Consider the following 22,623-nt stretch of genomic DNA (forward strand, 5'->3'; position numbering starts at 1 on the left):
AGTTTCCACTAAGGTCTCTCTCATGTTGGAATAGAATCCCAGACACAAGCAGCAACTACAGTCTCCACTTTCCTGTAATAGTACAGCCAATCCGTCCTGTATGCGGCCACCCTGTATACTGCCTTCATGATGGACCAGCTGTCCCTGGCAGGGCCTTTTGAATTAATATTTTATGATCTGAATAACTTCATGTTCCATAGCTGAGTCAGTGAATTAGCATCTGGGAACAAAGAGGTGGTAAAATTGGCCTCCTCGGAGAGCTCTGCTGTGGGCTCCAGTGAAGCAGGTGCACTGCCCATATGCGTGCCAGGCACTTTGACACCAGTGACTTTCACTGAATTAGGAAAAAAAATCGGCCCAAGTATAACCTTCTGCTTTATAACTCAAGGAGAAATGTGTGCGACCTTTCAATAGCAGCTCCCCCTCCAAGGCTGTCTTCTTTACTGTCCTCATCCCTTTCCTGGTCTCGGCCCTTCTTACCAGTCTCCTGTGTCTTATGGGAGTCAGCCTACAGGAAATTACAGCCTATCTTAAATCCTGTTTGGAAGAATACAGAGCCAAAGCAAACAAATAAAAGTACAGATTAGAATGAGCTAGGACTTTCACTTCTGGGTATATATCCAAAAGAATTAAAGCAGGGACTCAAACAGATATTTCCACGCCCATGCTCATAGCAGCATTCTTACCAATAGCCAGGGGGTGGAAGCGACCCAAGTGTCCATCGACAGATGAACGCATAAACAAAATGTGGTACATCCTTACAATGGAATACTCAACCTTAAAGAGGGAGGAAGTCTGACACAGGCTACAACATAGATGAACCTTGAGGACATTATACTAAATGAAATAAGCCAATCACAAAAGGACAAATACTGTATGATTCCACTTACTGGCGGTACCTACAGTAGTCAAAAACATAGAAAGCAGGAAGGTGGTTATCGGGCTGGGCGCAGAATGGGGAGTCAGTATTTAATGGAGATGGAGTTTCAGTTTGGGAAGATGAAAAAGTTCTAGAGATCTGTTGTATAACAATATGGATATCGTTAATACTACTGAATGGTACACTTACAAATGGTTAAGATGGTAAATTCTGTGTTGTTGCTTTTTTGTTTTTAAGCACAATTGCAAAAAAAACAAAAACAAAAACAGGCTAGAAATAGAAGATCTACAGGGAACTGGGGTGTCCAGAAAAGTCTTCCTGAAAAGCAATGGCCAACAGCAAAGGAGATCGATGGGGGCTTTGTCTTTAATGGCCTCTGCACAGAGAATGGCAAACAGCACGATGTGGCAAGTCTAACAGGAGCCTCTCCACTTAATCTGGGACTCCAAGAAGCCACATCCTACTCTTAGGACTAACTAAACACACTCTGTCAACACCATCCCCACTAAGGGGACTGCATAGAAAGCTGCCTGCCTCAAACTTTGGTGTGGGTTTGCAGCCCTTTTTCATCCTGGATCACATGGCTGATCCAAACACCTCACACAAAGAGTTTATGTTAAGATGGTGCCAGCTTGGTATTGCATTCTCGTGCCTAGCAGAAACAAAGGCGAATTTTAATCCTGAAGAGCACAGCTTTAATATTGCTGTCAAGGAATTCATTCAAATAAAGATCCAAGGAAAATACGATTAAGTGAAAAGTTATAAAATATATTAGAAAACATGAGACCATGAATAAGAGCCAGCAAAGTCAACAGAAAGCAGAAACAGACTCTCAGTGGATTTAGAAGTTGTAATGATCAGATTCAGAATATGGATTAAGAATGTTTCACGTGTATAAAAGAAAAAAAAGAAGGGATTGCAAATGTCAGAAGCAAAAGGCCACATAGTGACCAAACAGATCTGAAAAAGCACCAGATACTAGAAATGACCCATATATAATAAAAATAAATCTTTAAGGGATTTAATGGGAGATTTGACACGTAAGATCTGAAACAATTATGTACGTGTAGCACCAAGAGATGAAGAGGTAAATAGGAAAGAAGGTTAAGAAGCGTGGAGGTCAGGGGCATCTGGGTGTCTCAGTCGGTTAAGCATCTGACTCTTGATTTCAACTCAGGTCACGATCTTACCATTCGTGGGTTCGAGCTCCATGTCTGGCTCTGCGCTGACTGTGCAGAGCCTGCTTGGGATTCCTTCCCTCTCTCCCTTTCTCTCTGCCCCTCCCCTGTTCTCTCCTTCTCTCTCTCTCTCTCTCTCTCTAAATAAATAAACATTAAAAAAAAAAGAAATTTATTAAAAAAAAGAAAAAAAAAAGGAAAGAAGCATGGAGGTCAGGACAAGAAGGTTTACTGTTCTCCTTGTCGGAGTTCCAGAGGAGATGAAGGGAAGAGCAACAAAGCAAATATAATTTAAAATTTAAAGTTTAAGATAACCCACAGATACAGGCATTAGTGCCTTGGCAAACTGGTGAGGAAGGGACAAACATTTTAGTAAATGGCGCTGTGACAGTAGTGTTCTTTATGGGAAAGAAAACAGACCCTTATCTCATATCATGTACAGAAACCCCTGGTAGATGCATAACTTAAATGTGAAAGGCAAAAGTATATAATTTTAAGTACAATTATATAATCGAATACCCTTACGACTCTGGGTAGAAAGGGATTTGATAAACAAGGTACCAAAAGTGCAAAACTTTTGTACTTTACAGGAAAAAATGGATAAATGAGATTTCACTTAAATTAAGAACACCTGTTTATCAGTAACACCATAAGGAAAGTGAAAAGACAAACCATAAACTGGGAAAATATCTGTAACACGCATGATTAATAAAGGTCTTGACCATATGGGTACATATATGCATATATACACACACATGCACACGTAGACACATATAAGCTAATAAAAGACAAACAAGCAGCCAAAAACTAAAAGTGGATGAAGATGCTCAACTTCATTAATAATGAGGGAAATGCAAATTAGAATAAATTTGAAATATTTTATATGCCAGATTAGCAACAACTAAAAAGTACCTGATGCTCTCAAATGTTGGTGCGGATGGGGAGCGACACGATGTTTGTCTGCTGTTAGTGGGAGTACAGACTGATAGAATCACTTTAGAAATCTCATTTTTCCAAGGTGTTTTCTAGTAAATTGAACATTTCCATATCCAGTAATTGCATTTGTGCGCTTTCTGGAAGCGTCCATTTGCTTCCTAGTAAAGCTGAACGTGTGGTACAGCTGAACATTTGCATTCTTAGCAATTCCATTCCTAAGTGTATGTTAGGTGTCTGTTCTAAAGAAATCCTTGCACATATGTACCAGGAGACATTTCCAAAAATGTTCATAGCAGTGTAATAGTAAAAAAAAATTTTTTTGAAAAAAAAAAAGACCCTAAATATCCAACAGTAAAGCAGATAAGTAAATTATGGCATGTCCGTATAATGCAATATTATTCAACTGTGAAAATAGATGCCACAGCTGTAAAACAGCATGGATCAGGCTCAGGAACATAATGTGGAATGGAAGGGAACAAAGGCGAGTTGCAGAAGCATACATAGGCTGTGGTTTCATATCCACGAGGTTCAAAAACATAAACAGTATAGAAGTTGTGGATGTAATAAGCAGAGTAAAACAGAAGAAAACAAAAGGAATGATAAACACCAAAGTCAGGACAGTGATGATCCCTGAAGGAATAGGGAAGGAGAGGTGTCCGCGGTGTGGCCCCCAGGGAACTTCTATGCTAGTGGTAATGCCCTTTTTGTTATACTGGGTGATAGCCACGCAGCTATTCACTCAATTGGGGTTCGTGGGTTTTTTTAATACTCTACATACATTTAAAAGATATGTGTTTGCATTGATTCAATATTGAATGAAACTATTCATTTTTAAAAAGCATGGTACCCTAGGGGCACCTGGGTGGCTCAATTGGCTAAGCATCTGACTCTTGATTTTGTGTCAGGTCATGATCTCATGGTTTCTGGGATTTAGTCCCATGTCGGGCCCTGGCATGCATTCAGCATCTGGTTTTGAGTCTGTGAGACAGTTGAATGTCTAAGAGGTGTCTTCTTACAGGCAATAGGCTGCCACAGACTGAGTCCACCGTATTCTTTTTTATTTTCCTATTCCCAACCTTGTGCCAGGCTCAGAAGAGTTACTCATTAAGTATGTTAGACGAATCAATGAAGAGGAATTTTCTTTTCAAAATTAAATTCTTCTCCACAAGATTAGAGCCAACCAGAAATGAATCTGGGCTTAAAACATTTTGAATCTGGAATTAAATTTTCCTGTTTCTATTTTATTGGTTTAGATTTTTTCTATAGATATTTCCGTTTTTTCTTATATCAGGCCTCACCAATGACCTACAAAATTGGCAATGAAAATTTTTTTACTCTTAGTAAAATTTAAATATTTATTCTGATGTTGCATTAAATAACATATCTTTAAAAAATTAATCCATTTAAGATCTTCAGTTAAATTCTGATCTTTTATGAGAACTATTTTCATGGCAGTTTCTTGGCCTTAATTAACATCAGTGTTTTGATGGGAGTAGCATAAATTTAATGGTATGTTATAATGGAATGGAAGTGTGTTGGTAAGAAAGACCCTTTTTGTTGATCATTATCTTTCTCTTAGAGTACCCTTTTTAATGAAATATGTTGGTTTACATTTCAGAATTTGAACATCTGCTTTCTATACTGTTTTATTATGAGGTACGTTTATGACAATAACATGTCAGTATGAAACCCTTTCTCTGTTGTTTCTTTTGGTATGTAAAAGCATCTGAGTCAGGATCTGGAAGACTCGTCATGTTCTTCAACACAAGGAAAATTTAACCGAGAGCAGTTTTACAAGTTTATCATTTTCCCTGGCAAGTGGATTAAAGTCTGGTATGATCGACTTACCTTGTTGGCGTTACTTGATCGGTAAGCCACTGAGCATGCAAACGTACGGAGAAGACACAATGGGGGCATAACAGGGCACTCACATGCTTATAAAAAAGAAATTGCCACTTGCTAAGGTTCTCTGGAACATTTTCAAGAGGTATGCCTTTTGTGCTGCAAACCCAAAGGCGAAGCCGTGAGATCTTGACCACTGGAGAAATTGTAATTTAGCAATTACAGTAGGAGATTAGAGAATTGGGGGAACACTGTTCAGATTTAAGGTCGGCTCTGGGGACAGTATTATGTGTTGGTCTATTCACGGTTTGCCACATTTTTGTAGGAGGGCTTAGGGTTCATGGGTAGTGTGGGACCTGGCTGACTGGATGCGGGCAGGGGGAGAGGAGGGCAGATGGAGCCCTGTGATTTCTAGCTTTTCTCCTCAACAGCTGAGGCTACTTCTCACTCTTGTCTGAGATACACTAAGTGGAACATTAATCTCTCCTTTAAACGCTTTACTCTTTCTCGTCTCTTCTTTCCATTGTTTGTGAAGATGAAACACAGGGTTGGAGATGCAGTCGCTGGGCGGGGAGGGAGAAGAGGGAGGGAGAAGGTCCAGTTAGTTAAAGCACGGTGGAGACGGGGCCGGGTTGGGAACTTCCCATATCCATCCCTGCCCCCGACCTCACGATATACAAAGGACGGGATTTTCATCTTCAGGGGCTGTGCAGTTCTGATGGGAGTGTTGGTTTGAAAATCGAAGATGGCTTGAGGCACCTGGGTGGCTCAGTCAGTTAAGCGTCTGACTTTGGCTCAGGTCGCCATCTCATGGTTTGTGAGTTCGAGCCCTGCATCAGGCTCTCTGCTGTCAGTGCAGAGCCCGCCTCGGATCCTCTGTCCCCTTCTCTCTGCTGCTCCTTTACTCTCTCTTTCTCTCTCAAAAATAAATAAACATTTAAAAAAGAAAAGAAGATTCAACATGCCTTTACTGACACTGTCATCAACAAATGTGGAGTTTCACAGTTAAATGCCAGCCAGTGGGGGCAGCGGGAAAGCTGATTGCCTGCCATCCTATGGTTGGTCCCTCAGTGACTGATTGTTATAGTAATGTCTTACTAAAAAACTATAGTCATGCAAAATTACAACAGTAAATTTCAGGACCCACAAGTCAGGGAATGGAGTTATAATGGTTTTTCTAACAACACTACGTCACCCCAGAGGCATACACTTAAGATGAACATTTCAAACATAACTGGAATCATCCAAAATAACACATCCTGTTAGATGAGTTAGTTTTAGGGTTTTTTTTGAAATATTAATTTCTTTTTCTGTTTAAAAGGAATTGCTGAAAGTTGGACCACCTCGTGTTAGCCCTTCATATTAAAAACAAATGTTTCTGTACATTTCTAGGTGTACATTATTTAAATGCACTCAGTGGCAACAGATTAACTGAAAATCTAATTAAAGTCTGGAAAAGGATGATGAGGATTATTACAGTTTTAAAAAGTTTACAGTTTTATAGTTTTAATCGCTTCTGTTGCAGTGGGTTTGAATTCAGTGTTAAGGGATTTGTAGAGACAGCATTACGTTCTTAGGCATGGGTCGCTCAGCTGGTACAGGGAGCCCCTGGGGATCAAGCCCCGTGCCACCACTTACTCGTGCTGTGATCTAAGGATGACTGTGAAACCTCCCTGTTCCTCAGCTTCCTGTCTGCTAAATGGGGATCATCTATATACAGGGAGATTATGAGGTTTAAATAAAATTAGCTATGGAAAGTGTCCTTTAAATATTAGCTGCTGTTGCTGTTATTATGACCTGGAATGTGGCCCAGAACCCAGAAAGAAGAAAAATAAATAAAAATAAAATAAAATTAGTGTAGCCAAAGTAGATGCTGTCAAGTCCAGACACATTTAGGCCCTTAATTCGTAGGGGAAATCATCCTGTTTTCAGAGCCCATATCAGCCTACTTTCAGGCATCTCCCAGCACACGTGGGGATCTGGTTTTCCAGTTCACGGTCAATTAAGAGGGGAGATCAGACGACATGAGGCCTGAACTGACAGCAAGGACAGAGGAAGAAAAGCCCAAACACTAACCTAGAAAAACCAAGCAGCTTGGGACCTTTGCAGGGAGAGTGTATTCCCCAAACAGGACCGTGGACCAGAATCACCTGGGAGCTTTGTGACAATACAGATTCTAGGAGTGAGAAGTCACCACTTCAGCATGGCCTTGAGTACAGTGTAGGGCTGTATTATGGCATCCCTCGCCAGCTCACCTTCTTTGTGAGGACAGTTACGATCTGAAAGGCCTGTTTAAGAAAGCAGGAACTTACACAATACATTTTTTATGATGATTGTAAAATTCCAAAAGGCATCAATAAATTACCTTTTGACATTCATTGGGGGACATTATATTTAAAATCCCCCATGGATTAATGAACTTGAGTTGCCAAATTAAAGTTTATAAGGAAGTTATGCATAATAAAAAACAAACCGTAAGGGTTGAGCAGGAAGTAGAAGAAATTGGTGAATTAAAAGCACTGAAATTGAGCTAATCATTGCTATAAACTCTCATAGCTTAAGGCTTTCTGCTTCATAATTTTCAACTTTACTCTGGAACTCAGGCTGATTTTCCTTGAAAATACTTCCTTATTCTCTGATTGTACCTTCACGGTTCCTGTGATTTCAACATCTCCTATTTGCTTTTGGTTTGGCATTCATTCTACTCAGGTGTTTTTGGACTTGTCCTTAATCTCCTTTATTTTCTCTTATGCATTTTTTATTCTGCTATTACCCCATCATGCAAAACACATAGGTTTTATTTTCATTTCTCTAGTTACGATCTAAAATAAAATAAAAAGCTAAAATAAAAAGCTGCCCATCTGGGCATCGTTTTATTCATTTTTTCATTAATTCAACAAATTTAGTAAAAGGAAAAACCACCCAAACCGCAGGCACCTGCTCCATGTGAGGCTCTGCACTGGGCACTGAGAACAGAGCAGTGAGTGGAACAGGTGTGGTCCCTACCCTCACGGGGCATGTATTCTACTGCATGAGACAGGCTGAAATAGAGTGGAATAGGTGCCGTGAAGGACACACATAAAGGCCTGGGGTAGAGGAAAGTGGGGGACAAGGGACACCATGTCAGAACAGGTGGTTGCGGAAGTGTTTCCTGAGGAGGAAACATGCAAACCAAGATAGATATAAGGCGAGGAGGCAGCCCCGTAACAAGTAGGGGGAGAATCGTTCATGCTCTTCAAACAATCTCATTGTCAGTGTCGCCATCTTGAGAACACGCTCTCATCTCTCCCATCCTCGAAAGTCCTTTTGGCCCACTTTCCCGCCAACCACTGTCTGGTATCTCTGTGCTCTTTTGCAGCAAAACTCCGTGAAGAGCTGCCTGTGCTTGTTTGTCTTCTCTCTTCTCTCATTTTCTCATAAACCCATATGTTTGCTTCCCGACTCCAACACTGCACTTGTCAAGGTCACCGTTGACTTCACTGGTCAGTCATCATTTTAGTAGACCCATTTACCACCTTTGACAGAGTCGATCCTCCTCCTTGGTATGCTTCCTCTCTTGGCTTCCAGGATCCAGCCCTCTCTTGGTTTTCCTTCTGCCTAGCTGGTTACTGCTTCACGGGACAGTCACCCGTGCAGGTAGCCTCTGCCTCCTGACCCCCTTGATTTTGGGTGCTTCACGGCCCTTGATCTCGGTCTCCTTTCTTTCTCTGTCTACCCTCTTTTCTTTAGTGATTGCATTTAGTCTCATGGCTTTAAATACCGCCGAGGTGCCAACAACTAAGATTTGGACCTACCTCCTGAATTGCAGACTTGTCTCTCCATCTACCAGCCTGACATCTCATGACCACAGTCCAAAACTGAGTTCTTTACCACTGCCCCGTCTCCCGTCTGCTCCACCAGCTGTCTTCCCCACCTCAGCTGACGACAACCCCATCCTTCTAATTTCTCAGGTTAAACATCTTGGAGTCAACCTTGTATCTTCTTTTCTTTTACACCCTCAGTCAGCCTCTCACAGGGAATCGTGTTCACTGTTTCTCCAGATGTATCTGCTACATCTTCCCACCTTTCATGTGACCACCCTTGTCTGAGCTACCTTTGTCTCTCATCAGGGCCACTGCAATAGCATCTCCTGCCTCTACCTGTTCTCCCTGTGCACTGTTTTTTTTTTTTTTTTTTTTTTTTTTTTTTTGAGTTTATTTATTTATTTGGAGAGAGATGGGGTGGAGAGGGGCAGAGAGGGAGAGAGAGAATCCCAAGCAGGCTCTGCACTGTCAGCACAGAGCCTGACATGGGACTCGATCCCACGAACCATGAGATCACGACCTGAGTAGAGATCAAGAGTCAGACGCTTAACCAATGGAGCCACCTAGGTGCCCCCCTCCCTGTACAATATTGTAACATGCTGTTCTGCTGACCACCCTGCGGTGCCCCCCATTTCACTCATGAATGAAAGCCAAAGTGCTCAGAATGCCTCAGAGTCCCCATGATCTAGCCACTGCTTTGCTCTCTGACCTCACTTTCTGCTACTGCCATGGACTCCTTCCCACCCACACTGGTCTTCCTGCCATTCTTCACCAAGCCAGGCGTTCCTCCAGCCTTGAGGCCTTTGCATTGTCTGTTCCCTCTCCTCTCCTCTCAGATATCTGCGTGGCCATCCCCCTCGCCTTTCAAGTAGCACTTCTCTGTGGGGCTTAGCCTGACCTTCCTGCTTAAAATTACAGCAGTTCCCCACCCCCACCGCCACAGTTCTTCTCACCTTGTTCTGATCATTTTTTGATTGCGTGAATCATCCTCGAATGCTGTCTAATATCCTTATGCAGTGTGCGTATTACTTATTTCATGCCATGGCCCTCTGGAAGGAAAGCTCCAAAAGTTCTGCTCACTGATGTATTCCAAGCCTCTGGAGCAGTGCTGAGCCCTCTTGAGTGACCAAACAAATCAACCTCCCTTCGCAAACCAGCTCCCCTTCCCAACTTCTGCCATTGATGTTGCCATGATCCTTTCTTCCCCACATTGAAATCTTGAGACCTTCTTTGTTCTTTCAGCCAGCCTTTCACTGTGCACAATCCATTCCTTTCTGCCCTGCTCTGTGCTGTGTCTTGACATCACATTGCCTCTCCAGTTTCCCACTGCCCTCTCAGGCCCTCGTTCCTTCTCCCCTGGAGTGTTGTTTATCCCACTCTGCTCTATTTCCTCTCCAGTGCATCTTGTCAGCCTCTGCCAGATAAATCTTTCTGACTTATCTGTACTGCCTCAATCACAGAACTCCTTGCCCAGTGAGTAAACTTTTTAACCCGATATTGAAATACAGATGCATAAGGAGCCGTGAGAGTGGAGTCATGGGGTGCTGGGGCAGAGGAATGGAGTCGTGCTGGGGGAGAAACCGGTGGTGGGGGGGAATATTTTTCAGGAACGTTATTTTTCCCCCCTAAATAGGAAAAATGTCTGGTCATTTAACTGAAATTTTTGATTTAAAAAAAATTTTCCTAAGCTTTAGATATCTTTAAGTATACGTTGAAATGTTATGAGCACACTAAAAACTATAACGGATTTTATGGACCTGAACTAACAAAATATATTCAGCTCTATAAAAAGCACATAGTGGAAAACAAAAAAAAAAAAATCCCATAAATTTTCCTTTCCACCAAAGGAGGAATCTTGGTCCCCCCAGGAGTTGTTTTTTTTTCTTTTAACTTTCAACTTGAGCATGATAATATCTGAGTTCTTCACATTCTATGCGTCTTGCTTCTATACATCTCAAGTGCCTGATTAAAAAATAAGCAAAAGGTGTGAACAGACACCTCACCAAAGGAGATATACAGGTAGCAAATAAGCATATGCAGTGACATTCCACGTCGTATCATTGGGGAATTGCAAAGGTAAACAATAGTGATATGTACTGCACCCTGATTAGCATGGCCAAATCCAAAGCACCAACCACACCAAGTGTAGCCGAGGATGTGGAACAGTAGGAACTCCCTTCATAGTTAGAGGGAATCCAAGATGGCAAGGCCATTTTGGAAGATAGCTTGGTGGCTTCTTGCAAAACTGAACATGTTCTTACCATGGGACCTAGCAGTCATGCTCCTTGGTGCAAATGAGTTGAAAGCTTTGGCTAACACAAAAACCTACATATGGATATTTATAGAAGCTTTATTCATAGTTGCCAAGACTCAGAAACAACCAAGTTGTTCTTCAATAGGTGAAAGGGTAAACCATGGTACATCCATACACCATATGGATGTATTCCATATACTAAAATAGTATTCAGTGATAAAAAGAAATGAGCTATCAAGCCATATAAAGATATGAAGGAAGCTTGAATGCATCTTACTAAGTGAGAGAAACTGACCTGAAAAGGCTACCCGCTGTATGATTCCAACTGTATGACATTCTGGAAAGGAAAATCTGTGGGGACATAAAAAGATCAGTGGTTGCCAGAGGTTGGGGGAAAGCAGGGTAAGTAGGCAGAAAAGGATTTTTAGGGCAGTAAAAATAATCTACATGATACTGTAATGGTGGATACATTTCACTACACATTTGTCCAAACCCATAGAATGTACAACACCAAGAATGAACCATAATGTAGACTCCTGACTTTGGTTGATAACAATGTGTCAATGTTGGTTGGTCGATAGTAACAAATGTACCACTCTGGTGGGGGATGTCGATGGGGAGGGGGGGCGGGTGTGTGTGTGTGTGCGCGTGTTTGCGGGGTGGGCTATGCGAGAACTCTTTGTACTTTCCCTCACTTTTGCTGTGAATCTGAAACTGCTCTTACAAAATAAAGTATATTAATTTGGAAAAACACAGGAGTGCCTGCTTGCCAGGAGTACAGTAGATACCTGTCCCGTTCTGAAAATCATTTAATGGGACAGATCGGTATGTTCCTGAGCGACAATTGGCGAGGTAAAAAAATATGCGTATCATTCTTGGGCTTCCTGGATGACTCGGCTGAGCATCCGACTCTTGATTTCGGTTTAGGTCATGATCTCACGGTTCGTGAGTTCAAGCCCCGTGTTGGGCTCTGTGCTGTGCGTGGAGCCTGCTTAAGATTTGCTCTCTCTCTCTCTCTCTGTCTCTCTCTCTCTCTCTCTCTCCATCTGCTCCTCTCCCCCACTCATGCTCTCTCTCTCTTTCAAAATAAATAAATAAACATTAAAAAAACCAATATGCTCAGAATGACCCATCTGAACTCCTGACGTTGTGGCCACACCATTCTCCCTTGCTCCATTTCAGCCTCTTCCACCCATCGCTATGCCCTCCCATGTAAAGCCTCCTCCCATAGAAGCCTTTCACCTCTAAAGTCGTAGTCCCAGCCACTGACCATCCTCAAACGTTGCCAATGCCAAGCTATGTCAAGCACTTGGGCCCGTCCGCTTTCTCCTGCCTAGCAGCCTCCTCTGCCCTTGTTGCCTCCCCCATTCTGCTTAGCCTCCAAGATCCAGCCTTCATCCCCTTGTCTCGGCACCTTAAAGCTCCCTTACCCTGTCTACCTTCACACCCAGCGACAGCATGCCCACCTTCGGATGAGCACACCTCTTATGCAAAGGTCCCTCTCGGTCCCAGTGAGACTGTGGTCACAACACACCTCAGTCAGACCCTCTTACACGTCAGCTCTCCAGCTCCTGAAACTGGGAAGGGGATTCTGGCTGAGGAGATTGTATCGAGGAGGGGTTTCCTGCTTCAGCCAGGTGATAAGGCACCTCCTCTGCCTCCCCCCACCTCCCGCCCGCCACACTTAAAGGAACCAGCACAGCTCTTCGTCTGAAAGACATTTCACTATCATAGGTGGAATAGTTAATTGTTCTCCCCCCAGGAAACCCAGTTTAGTGATCAAAGAGACTCATGGAGTTATATTTCGTTTCTTCCAATAACAGAAGTTCGGGATTAAAATAGGGATTTCGCTTATAAAATACAAGAATAATGAAAGAAAGAAAGAAGCCTTAAAATGCTGTTACCACATATAAAGGCATGCTTCAAAAGCTTAAAAAGCCAAACTATTCTGTTCATGTCAGTCATTTTAGAAGCATTCAGGTATTATCTTTAGGAACAGACTCACTTTTTACTTCCTTGGTTCTTATTTATTTTCCCCAGAACTGAAGATGTCAAGGAAAATGTGCTGGCAGTTTTACTCATTGTCCTGGTTTCCCTACTCGGATTTCTGACCTTGAACCAAGGCTTTTGCAAAGACATGTGGGTGCTCCTCTTCTGCCTTGTCATGGCCAGCTGCCAGTATTCCCTGTTAAAGGCAAGACCACATCTAATTCTTACCATCACTAATGTATCCTTGAAATCATGAGATGATGACACAGACACTTCTGATTTGTGTTCTAGAGCGTTCAGCCCGACCCCGCCTCGCCAATACACGTAAGTTTCGAATAACAGGCAAGTAGCTTGTCTCGTCTGCTTGTGTTGAAGAGAGGGGAACAAAATCTGTCCAAGAGGCAAAATATATATCAATGTGCATCTATTGAATATATACATAGAAATATGAATGCATGGTTGCCGATTTCAGGCTAGATCTGAGAGCGTGGTGTGAGTGGCAGTGGTTGGGGGGGGGTGTACAGGGTGGCGAGGGTCTTTTCTATCCCTCTGGACTCATGTCAGGGTAGACCATGCAGCCCAGTGTGGGAAGGCCGGGCTCTGCAGTCAGACTGCCTGCTTTTGTTTCCTGGTTCCTCCGCTTGAACGTTGAACTCAGAAGAAGATACATGTACTTGCCATGTCTCTGTTTCTCTGCATGCAAATAAGGATGATAAAAATGCCTGTCGGGATTAAATAATCTATTTAAATTCCTTAAAACGGTGCCTGGAACATAGACATTGCTTAGTAAGTGGGAGCTATCGTTATTGGTAATATCAGTTGTGTAAGCATGAACCATTATTCTCTTTACATGAAGCTGATCTCCTCCTAGTCCACATTTTCGAGAGTATTGTTACTTTTCTCCCACATGATTTTGGGCTCATTTAGAACTGAGACGCTGGGTTCGCCGATACTGACCTGTTGGTGCTCCGGCATCCTTCCGTGAGCTCTGAATCACACATAGCTTCCTCTGACCCAGCCGCCCTTCCCTTGCAGGATGCTAAGTGACAGGGTCCGGCACTGTCCCTGCAGGTACCCTGGCTACCGCATGCCTTTGGTCTAATCCCCTGCCCGGTGGACCTCTCAGCTCTTAGAGGGCTTTCTCTTCTTTGTTAGGGTGAGCTGTGGGCCCCCAAGAAAACCGGAGAAAGGAAGCTTGATCTTAGCTCCATTGTGCTTTTAAAAAATTCATATCCAGGATTTAGGACTGCTTTTAAATCTGTGATAGCTCATGTTTAGCTCATAGTAATTAAGAAAAGCTTATAATTGGACGATCACATGGCATACGTTGCTATCTTGTTAAATTCCTCTGTTCCCCGTAATTGGTTTACATATAATACATCTTCTTTTTATTCCAGAGTCTGAATGTCAAGATGAGCAGAAGCAGCATAATTAGGGTATTAAGATGTATTGTTGTGATTATCGTCAGAAATCTGGGTTAGCTGGAGTGAGCAGAGATGTGGAACTCTGAAATTTTTTGTTCGAGCCCACCCTAGATGCCACGTCCTCCCCTTCTGCTTCAGTAAATAAACCCTCCTTTCTAGTGATGACACCTCAGTGTCACCGTTTTTCTGGGTGACTTGGGGAGGGGTGTTACGTGCTGTTAAACATTCATTTCCCGCATGTACCTTCAGCAATAATGCAGAACATGCTAGTAAAGGCGGATGGTGAATACAGCTGCATAATCCCTGTGGATTTGTCAAGTCTGTTAGCAACAACCCGATGTCATCGCTCTAAGTTGGAGTTATATTGTCTATGTTGGTCTAGCTCCTTGAGGACTCAGTCAAGTAGCTATTCCTTTCCCCCAAGCAAGCGTGTCATAGTGAGGGAGTTAAGAAATGACTTCTCTTGCTGTCATAGTAAGACATAGCCAGACACCTGTTTATTAATTCTTGTACACCGATTTCTAAGTAGATTAGTCCCTGATTTGATTTGGCTTTTTTTTTTTTTTTTTTTTTTTTACAGTTCTGGTGGGGAGAGAAAATACGGTAGCTGCAAAATGTTTCCTCTTGCAATCTGACTGAACCATGTGGGCATTTAGAAGGCAAATTTATTGTCTCCAGTTTATAAATGTGCAGACCTCAGAAAGGAGATGGTCAGGGGAGCTGACCAAGGCTGGGCGCAGAGATGGCTCTCAAGCCTGCTGCCGACGCCAGCCCCGGTCATCAGATGGACCAAAGTGCTTTCCAGAAATGACATTGTTTTGTACATTGTAGGGGGAGGGGTTATTAATAAATTCAGACACTTCTTGCTCTGAGAGTGATTGACCGACTTTTCTTTTTTTTTTTGTTTCCTTCTGGAGAACACAGGTGGCAGATTTTGAGCAAGTTGTTAAAACCAGAAGATAGCAAAATAGAAGTCACAGTTTTGCATAACACTGTATATTTCAGATGTAAATGCAGAATTAATGACGTGCTGATAGATACGGTACAGTAGACCCTGGGCCTGAAAGAGATGTGTCTGGTTATAAAAGAAAACAGGTCTAGCCGAGCTTAAAAAGTGATGGTTCAGGTGGATACTGGCAGCATCTGAGGATCAGACTGGCAATAAAGCAGTGGATGGACGAGGAAGCTTTTAACTGGCGTACCCAGGTCTGTGCACAGGTCTAACCAACAGCAACCACTGATGATCACCCGGGAAGCAAAATTCAGTAGGATACGTTAAGGGGCAGCAGAAAACTGGCATCTCCTGCACAGAGCCAGACTCAGGTGTCTTTCCCAGCAGCAGCAGGGATTCTGAGTTGGGGTGGCTGAGGCAGCGCCTGGGAATCTGCATTCACCGCCCTCCCTCCCCCCGACAGGGGATGACAGTGGTGGTGATCTCAAATGATACATGACAAACGCTGGGGTGGCATGCAGATTTAGGGATTTGAATCCAGCCTGACCATGTACAAAGTATGAGATCTTGGGCAAGTTAGTTCTCTGCATCTCAGGTTTTTCGTCTGTGAGAGAGGAAATCATGACAGAGGAGCATAAGGGGATTGGACAAGATAAGGTGCTCAGGTGCTCAGCACAGTATCCGATAGTACGGTGGAAGCACTTGACGAGTCTTAGCAACTTTTTTACGGCTAAACTGTGAACAAGAGCAGCCTCAGTTGGATTTGGTGAACGAGCAGATTGGACAATACATGTAATGAGCCCGGCGCAGGGCCTCGAGTGACTCAGTCCTCTGTAAATGTTTCTTTCCTTGTCTCCTTCCACTTGGCGTAGTTATCATTTCGTTGCTTACAGTACCAACTCCAAAGAGCAAGGGCTGTATCTTGTTATGTGTTCTCCTCGGTGAACTACGGCAACTATACAGAGAGGACATTTGGTACCACTTCCTGTTATATACAAAATCATCGGGAATGATTTTTGCGAATACGCTTCCGATCTTGGAACAGCTTTAGAGGTACAGAGCGCTTGGGAAGATAGTACAGAGAGTTCCCACATACCCCACACCCAGTTCCCCTACTTGTTATTTACCTCTTGCATCCAATTGTGACATTTGTCGCAAGTAGTGAGCCAATATTGATACATTGTTAGTAACCAAAGTCCATATTTTACTCAGAGTTCCTTAGTTTTAACCTGATGTGCCTTTTCTGTTTGAGGACCTCATCGAGAATAGCACATTATGTTTAGTTATCATGACAGCTTCTCAGACTTTGCTTATTTTTTGATGAGCTTGACGGTTTTGAGGAGTATTGGTCAGGGATTTTGTAGACTGCCCCTCAGTCGGGATTTATCTGATGTCTATTTTATGATTAGACCGGGGTTATAGAATTTTGGGAGCAAGACCATTGAGGGGAAAAGCCATTTTCATCACAACACGTTGAGGCTATGTACTGTCTACGTGACTTAACCGCTGTTGGTGTTGACCTTGATCACCTAGCTGGGGGTAGTGTCTGTCAGAGGAATGATATTAAATGACCTATAAAAATTTTTCTCAGTCCTCAATCTTAGAAATAAGAAGGTCAACTGAGTCTTAGTGGTTCTCGACTGAAAATTAAATTAGGTTTATCTCTTCAGTTGTGTATTTCCTTTGCTCAAAAAAATAGTATTCTTTAAAGCATGAGCCACTCCAAATTGCCTTCTCTGAATGCTTTTATACTTAATTTCTGCCATGAAATCAGGGCAGAACTTAAGTGATCACCCTTCCCTCTGTCGGTCACTGTCATTGGGGAAATGCTGAGGTAGTGGGAAACCGTAAAATAGAAGGGTGGCAGAGTGGATGGCACGTTGGGCACCATTTGATGTCCATTTCACTGCCTCCTTGGTTGGACGGCTGCATTGACCCATTTGTCAAGATTCACAGACGGGAAAGCTAAGAAGTTGGCCCCGAAATATATCATTCTGTGAAATTAAATTATAAACTAAATTAAATTATAAGCTAAGCTTACAGAAACTCTTTTGCCTATGTCTTTTTAATTTTTAAAGTAACTTGTCAAATTTCTACCATATTTAGACTCAAGTAGCATCTTATTTTATTATTTGTTTCATTTTTAGAGAGAGAGAGAAGGAGCAGGGGAGGGGCAGAGTGACAGAGAGATTCCTAAGCAGGCTCCACGCTCAGCATGGAGTTTGAAGCTGGGGTCGATCCTACGACCCTGGAATCATGACCTTAGCTGAAGCCAAGAGTTGGACACTCAACCGACTGAGGCACCCAGGGGCCCCTGAAGTAGCATTTTAGTAGTCATCTGTTAGGAATTATTTGACCTTTTGGTTGCTGCTTATCACCTCTACCGCCTTCTCTAAAATGTTTTGGATCCTTATATATACCCCAGTATGAGTCACGGAATACTTACTGGCTCCGGTTTTACTGGGGCTCTTCTCTCTGTAGGGCAGTGGCTGCCTGGTCCCCAGCTTTCCCCCTTTTGCTCCACATGCAATGGGGACTGAAGTGTATAGTTAAAAATGCTCAGGCATTTGCTAATGCTGATTTGCTAATGCTAAAGTGAGAAAAAACCCATCACCAGGCACAGATATCTGAGTAAACAGATCGGTACCATCGTAACGAACTATGAAACAGCCAACTCCTATTTTTTTTTTTTAATTTCTTTTAATGTTTATTTATTTTTGAGGCAGAGAGAGACAGAGCACGAACGGGGGAGGGTCAGAGAGAGAGGGAGACACAGAATCGGAAGCAGGCTCCAGGCTCTGAGCTGTCAGCACAGAGCCCGACGCGGGGCTCGAACTCACGGACCGTGAGATCATGACCCGAGCCGAAGTCGGACGCTCAACCGAGTGAGCCACCCAGGCGCCCCCAGCCAACTCCTATTTTAATGATGGGGGTTCACGTCAGTGAACAGTGCCCCAGAGCAGTGGACAGAGTGTGCCATTAATGTTCTATACCCTCTCCACCCTCTAGAGTTCAAGGTCTTTTTTTTTTTTTTTTTTTTGATACAATTTATTGTCAAGTTGACTAACATAGAGTGTGTGCAGTGTGCTCCTGGCTTAAGGAGTAGATTCCTGTGATTCATCACTACATAGAACACCCAGTGCTCATCCCAACAAGTGCCCTCCTTGATGCCCATCACCCATTTTCCCCTCTTCTCCATCAACCTCTGTTTGTTCTCAGTGTTTATGGTTTGCCTCCCTCTCTGTTTGTAACTATTTTTTCCCCTTCCCTTCCCCCATGGTCTTCTGTTAAGTTTCTCAAGATCCACGTATAAGTGAAAACCTGTGATATCTGTCTTTGTCGGACTGACTTATTTCACTTAGCATAATACCCTCCAGTTCCATCCACATTGTTGCAAATGGCACGATTTCATTCTTTCTCATTGCCAAGTAGTGTTCCATTGTGTATGTAAACCACATCTTCTTTATCCATTCCTCAGCTGATGGACATTTGGGCTGAACACCCCAAAACTATTACTAATGCTTCTCCTCATGCTCTCTGTATTTCTGCTTCACACAAGTGACGTTCACATTATGTGTTTCAAGAATGACGATTATGAATGAACGTTAGTGAAGTCAGGCTGAGTCCTGGGGCCTGATGGGGCCTGAGCCCAATGGGCTCCTCTGCCCGGTTGTTGTCGGGAGTCAGCATGCAGTGGCCAGGCGGCCGGGAGGCCAGTGCCCACCCAGCCTCCGAATCCTTGCTCCGCCACACCGCTTTCTGTCTGGGAAGCCGGGGGTACATTTCGTAATTTCGCAAAAAATTATTATTAAAACTTATGCCGCAGATTACCCTTGGCAAAATGAGAATAGTAAGTACTTCTTGGCGTGTCCCGAGGACTGGCCACGTGGGTAGAGTGGTGCCTGGGGCACAAGAAAGGTGGGACAAATGTTAGCTCTTGGTGCCCTGGCCATTCACACCGGCCCAAAAAAATACCAGGTCCTGAATGTGGCCAGACGAGAACGTGTGCAGACTCTGCAGGTATGAGGTGCTCTCTCTCCTGCCCTGCGGACTGAGGCCGCACAGAGCCCAGGGCTGACACCTGCAGCCAGCTGACATGGGGTGGTCGCAGCGTGACCTGGTTAACAGGGTTAACAGCCCAGATTTACTCACCACCGAGGCCCAGCTGCACCCCAGGTTCTCTGACACCCCATCTTCCCTTATAATAAACACCTTTTATGTTTGTCTTAATAACTTTGAAGCCTTTGACTAGCCCACTGTCTTGCTATGGGGATGATTCGAATGGCCTTGTCCCCTTAGCCACGTGCACCACGACTCTCCGGAGGTGGGGTCCCCGGAGGTGTTGATTCTCTGGCTTCGCCCTTCCAGAAGCTGCCCTGGCCCAGACCTCCTACACGTGGGTGGGGCTGGTGGGAAATCAGACGCATGCGCAGACAGCCTCCAGGATGCCCCACAGCTGATGTCAGGGGAGCTTCCCCAGGGCATTTTCAAGTTGAAACCACATGGCGGAGGTGGGGGGGGGGTTGGGGGGAGGGATAGTTGGAGGAGTTGCAAAAAAGACTGATCAGACTTGACCTGGTGGAACTAGTGGAATTTTTTCTCTTGAAAAAAAGAAAAAGCAATCCTTGGGGGATCTGATGATTGATTTGCATGGGAAAGAAGGAATTGGAGAGCAAAGGAATTTTATTAGGGGACTTTCTTAGGAATGAAGGAAAATAAAAGTCATGTCTGTGCCACCTGTTAGGGTCACGCTTAGAACGGTTTGGGGACCCAGAACATGCAGTGAGGTGAGGCATTGGTGGATGATGAGGGCAGGCTGTTTGTGAGGGAGCCAGCCTTACGTTTTGTTTCATAAATTACAATTACAAGGAAGCATTCCCCTGCCCATTAACAAAGTTTGACTTGCCAGATTTAAGATTGTATCACAGGCTTGTTCAAGGCCAGACTTTCAATTCCTAGAAAATGTATTTTTAAACCTTTTAGGAAAAGGAAGAATCGGGACAAGCGGGAGGTCGCTCTTTAATTATATCTCCTGTATGGTGTCACTTTGAGGAATGTCTTGTGTGTTTGTATACCAAGTATCTGTCTGTAGCAACCAGAGTTATTTTGCTTTTCACTTGATAAGAAATGCATTACAATCTCACTTAGGCTTTAGTTTTGACTTCTTTTTTTTTTTAATGCAGAGAAAGTATTTCCATACCCATTAATCTATGACCCAGTTGGATTCAAAAGGAAATTTCATAAGAGTGCAAATGTTCCTTCAAGACTGAGGCTGGATTCAGGGCCAAACATAGCCAGCCCCCACGGACAGCCTGTGTTTTCTTTCCTATTAAAAGATGGTCTCAGAATAGGACCATCTCTATATAGAAGCGGTGGCAATTTAAATTGCATTTCTAAATATAACACGTTCAAGGCAGTGACTTTTAAAAATTCACATCCAAAGCCGTATCACTTTCATCTTGACTTTTTCCACCCAAAGTAGTTCATGAATTGCAAAGAATATTCTCCCCCTAATTCATTTTTGGTGGTGTTTTGAGCCTTATGAATTGTGCACTGATTTGTGACATGTAAATTCTTCATTGGCTTTTGCCCTGGAAAGTTTGGTGTTCTATCTTTCCCATAATTTTTCTATCCATTCAAGGAGAAGAATAAACATGTTTCTACTTCTCCTCATAACAACATTTTGAGGGCCAAGATGAGATCTGTTAAGCTTTTGGTCCTCCTCAAAGGAAAATGTATATAAATGGTGAGTTTTTAAAAATTGGATTATTCCCCTGCTCTACACTAAGACATTTTCTGCAATCTCTGTGGGTATAACTTTGTATCTGTATCGCCTTGCTTTTTAAGACAGAGAAATCAAAGCCCACAAGTTATAATTCTATTTCTTAATAGTAGTGGGGCTCAAGTTAGACCACATAGATCAAATAATGGCTTATATTAGTTTTGCATTTGAAATGAACAATACAAATGGAAGTTTCACTGTTAGGGGATCATTGATTAGATCTAGATTGTATCTAAGGATGGCAATTAAATTTTCAGCTAAATCTTGTTGAGTCTGAGAGGCATAACATTCTTTTTGATATTCTTCTCCTTAATTGTCAGAACAAGCATCAGAGGTTTTTTTTTTTTTTTTTCTCTTTTCCTGGTGATTTGTGTATATGAATTATGCTGGGAGAGGGGGAGAGAATGTTTTATGGTATAAGTTGTATGATATGATATAAATTTCTGACTATGAGATTTTTGTCATTTAATCCAAATAATAGGTACCATTCAGATATTGTGTTTGTTTTCTAGGGACACAACCAAATCATAACATATAGCAGACCAATCTATTTTTGTGTGCTGTGTGGCCTTATTTTGCTTCTTGACACAGGGGCCAAAGCCCGGCACCCTCCCACTTACGTTGTCTATGGCCTGAAGCTCTTCTCTCCAAGGTCCCTCCAATCAGCTAGGGACCTGTTAATAGGTGAGTGAATTTGGGGGTTGTGGGGAAGGTTATAGAGGTGGGAGGATATGTCTCCCCTTTGTATTCTGAATCGCTAGTTGGAGAAACCTCCTTATTTGATTACTGGATGAAGAGAGATGCATCTCTCTTTTGGCTTGTATACCTTTAGAAGCTGGAGCCCCAGAGCATTCAATGGCAGAATCATTCTAAAGCATTGTGGTATCAATGACACAGAAGTTGTAACACTGTAATACCTTTTTTTTTTTTAATGTCTATTTTTGAGAGAGAGAGAGAGAGAGACAGAGTGTGAGCTGGAGAGAGGCAAAGAGAGAGGGAGACACAGAATCTGAAGCAGGCTCCAAGGCTCTGAGCTGTCAGCAGAGTTGGATGCGGGGTTTGAACTCATGAACCGTGAGCTCATGAGCTGAGCAAAAGTCAGACCCTTAAGGGACTGAGCCGCCCTGGCGCCCTGCAACACTGTAATATCTGAAGGCTGGTTGCTGTGGTGCCTGGTGTGAGGCATCGGTGGGGCTCCCCAGGGTGAGGGGGTTTTGCCACCTGGGTGGCCGTCCCAGGTGGGACAGACATTGTCACATGGCACATGGCACAGACATTCTAGTAACGCTTGAGTGTGTATGGTTCTCCGTCGAGGTAGAATCCTGGGCATGCTGGTCACCCAGTCTGTCCCTGGTACTCTGTGCACACCTTTAGGTCCAGACGGAGTTTTGCGTGATGTGCCCCATTTACACGGGAAGCCTGCACAGTCTGATGGTTTCGAGCCCAACCTCTGGAGCCGGGCGCCTGGCCGTTTGAATTCTAGCTCTGCCACGTTACTAGTTATGTGACCTGGAGAAAAATTCTTTTGTGCTGTGGGGACAAAAATGGTAGTCACCTCAGAGGTTGGTTCAAGTTTGAAATGT

The 22,623-nt window shown here is 43.3% G+C and overlaps 1 protein-coding gene across 1 annotated transcript in view; it reads left to right on the forward strand.

The window, feature by feature from the left end:
- The window catches only part of PCNX2 (pecanex 2), a 299,183-nt gene that overhangs the window by 68,845 nt on the left and 207,715 nt on the right, over nucleotides 1-22,623 (forward strand). Inside the window, exons 10-13 of the mRNA XM_042908044.1 lie at nucleotides 4,718-4,863; nucleotides 12,934-13,087; nucleotides 13,174-13,206; nucleotides 21,553-21,724. Coding sequence (XP_042763978.1) covers nucleotides 4,718-4,863; nucleotides 12,934-13,087; nucleotides 13,174-13,206; nucleotides 21,553-21,724 — 505 coding nt within the window. The remainder of the gene's footprint in view (nucleotides 1-4,717; nucleotides 4,864-12,933; nucleotides 13,088-13,173; nucleotides 13,207-21,552; nucleotides 21,725-22,623) is intronic.

Source organism: Panthera leo, chromosome D2 (genome assembly GCF_018350215.1).
Source record: "Panthera leo isolate Ple1 chromosome D2, P.leo_Ple1_pat1.1, whole genome shotgun sequence".
NCBI classification, from domain to species: Eukaryota; Metazoa; Chordata; class Mammalia; order Carnivora; family Felidae; genus Panthera; species Panthera leo.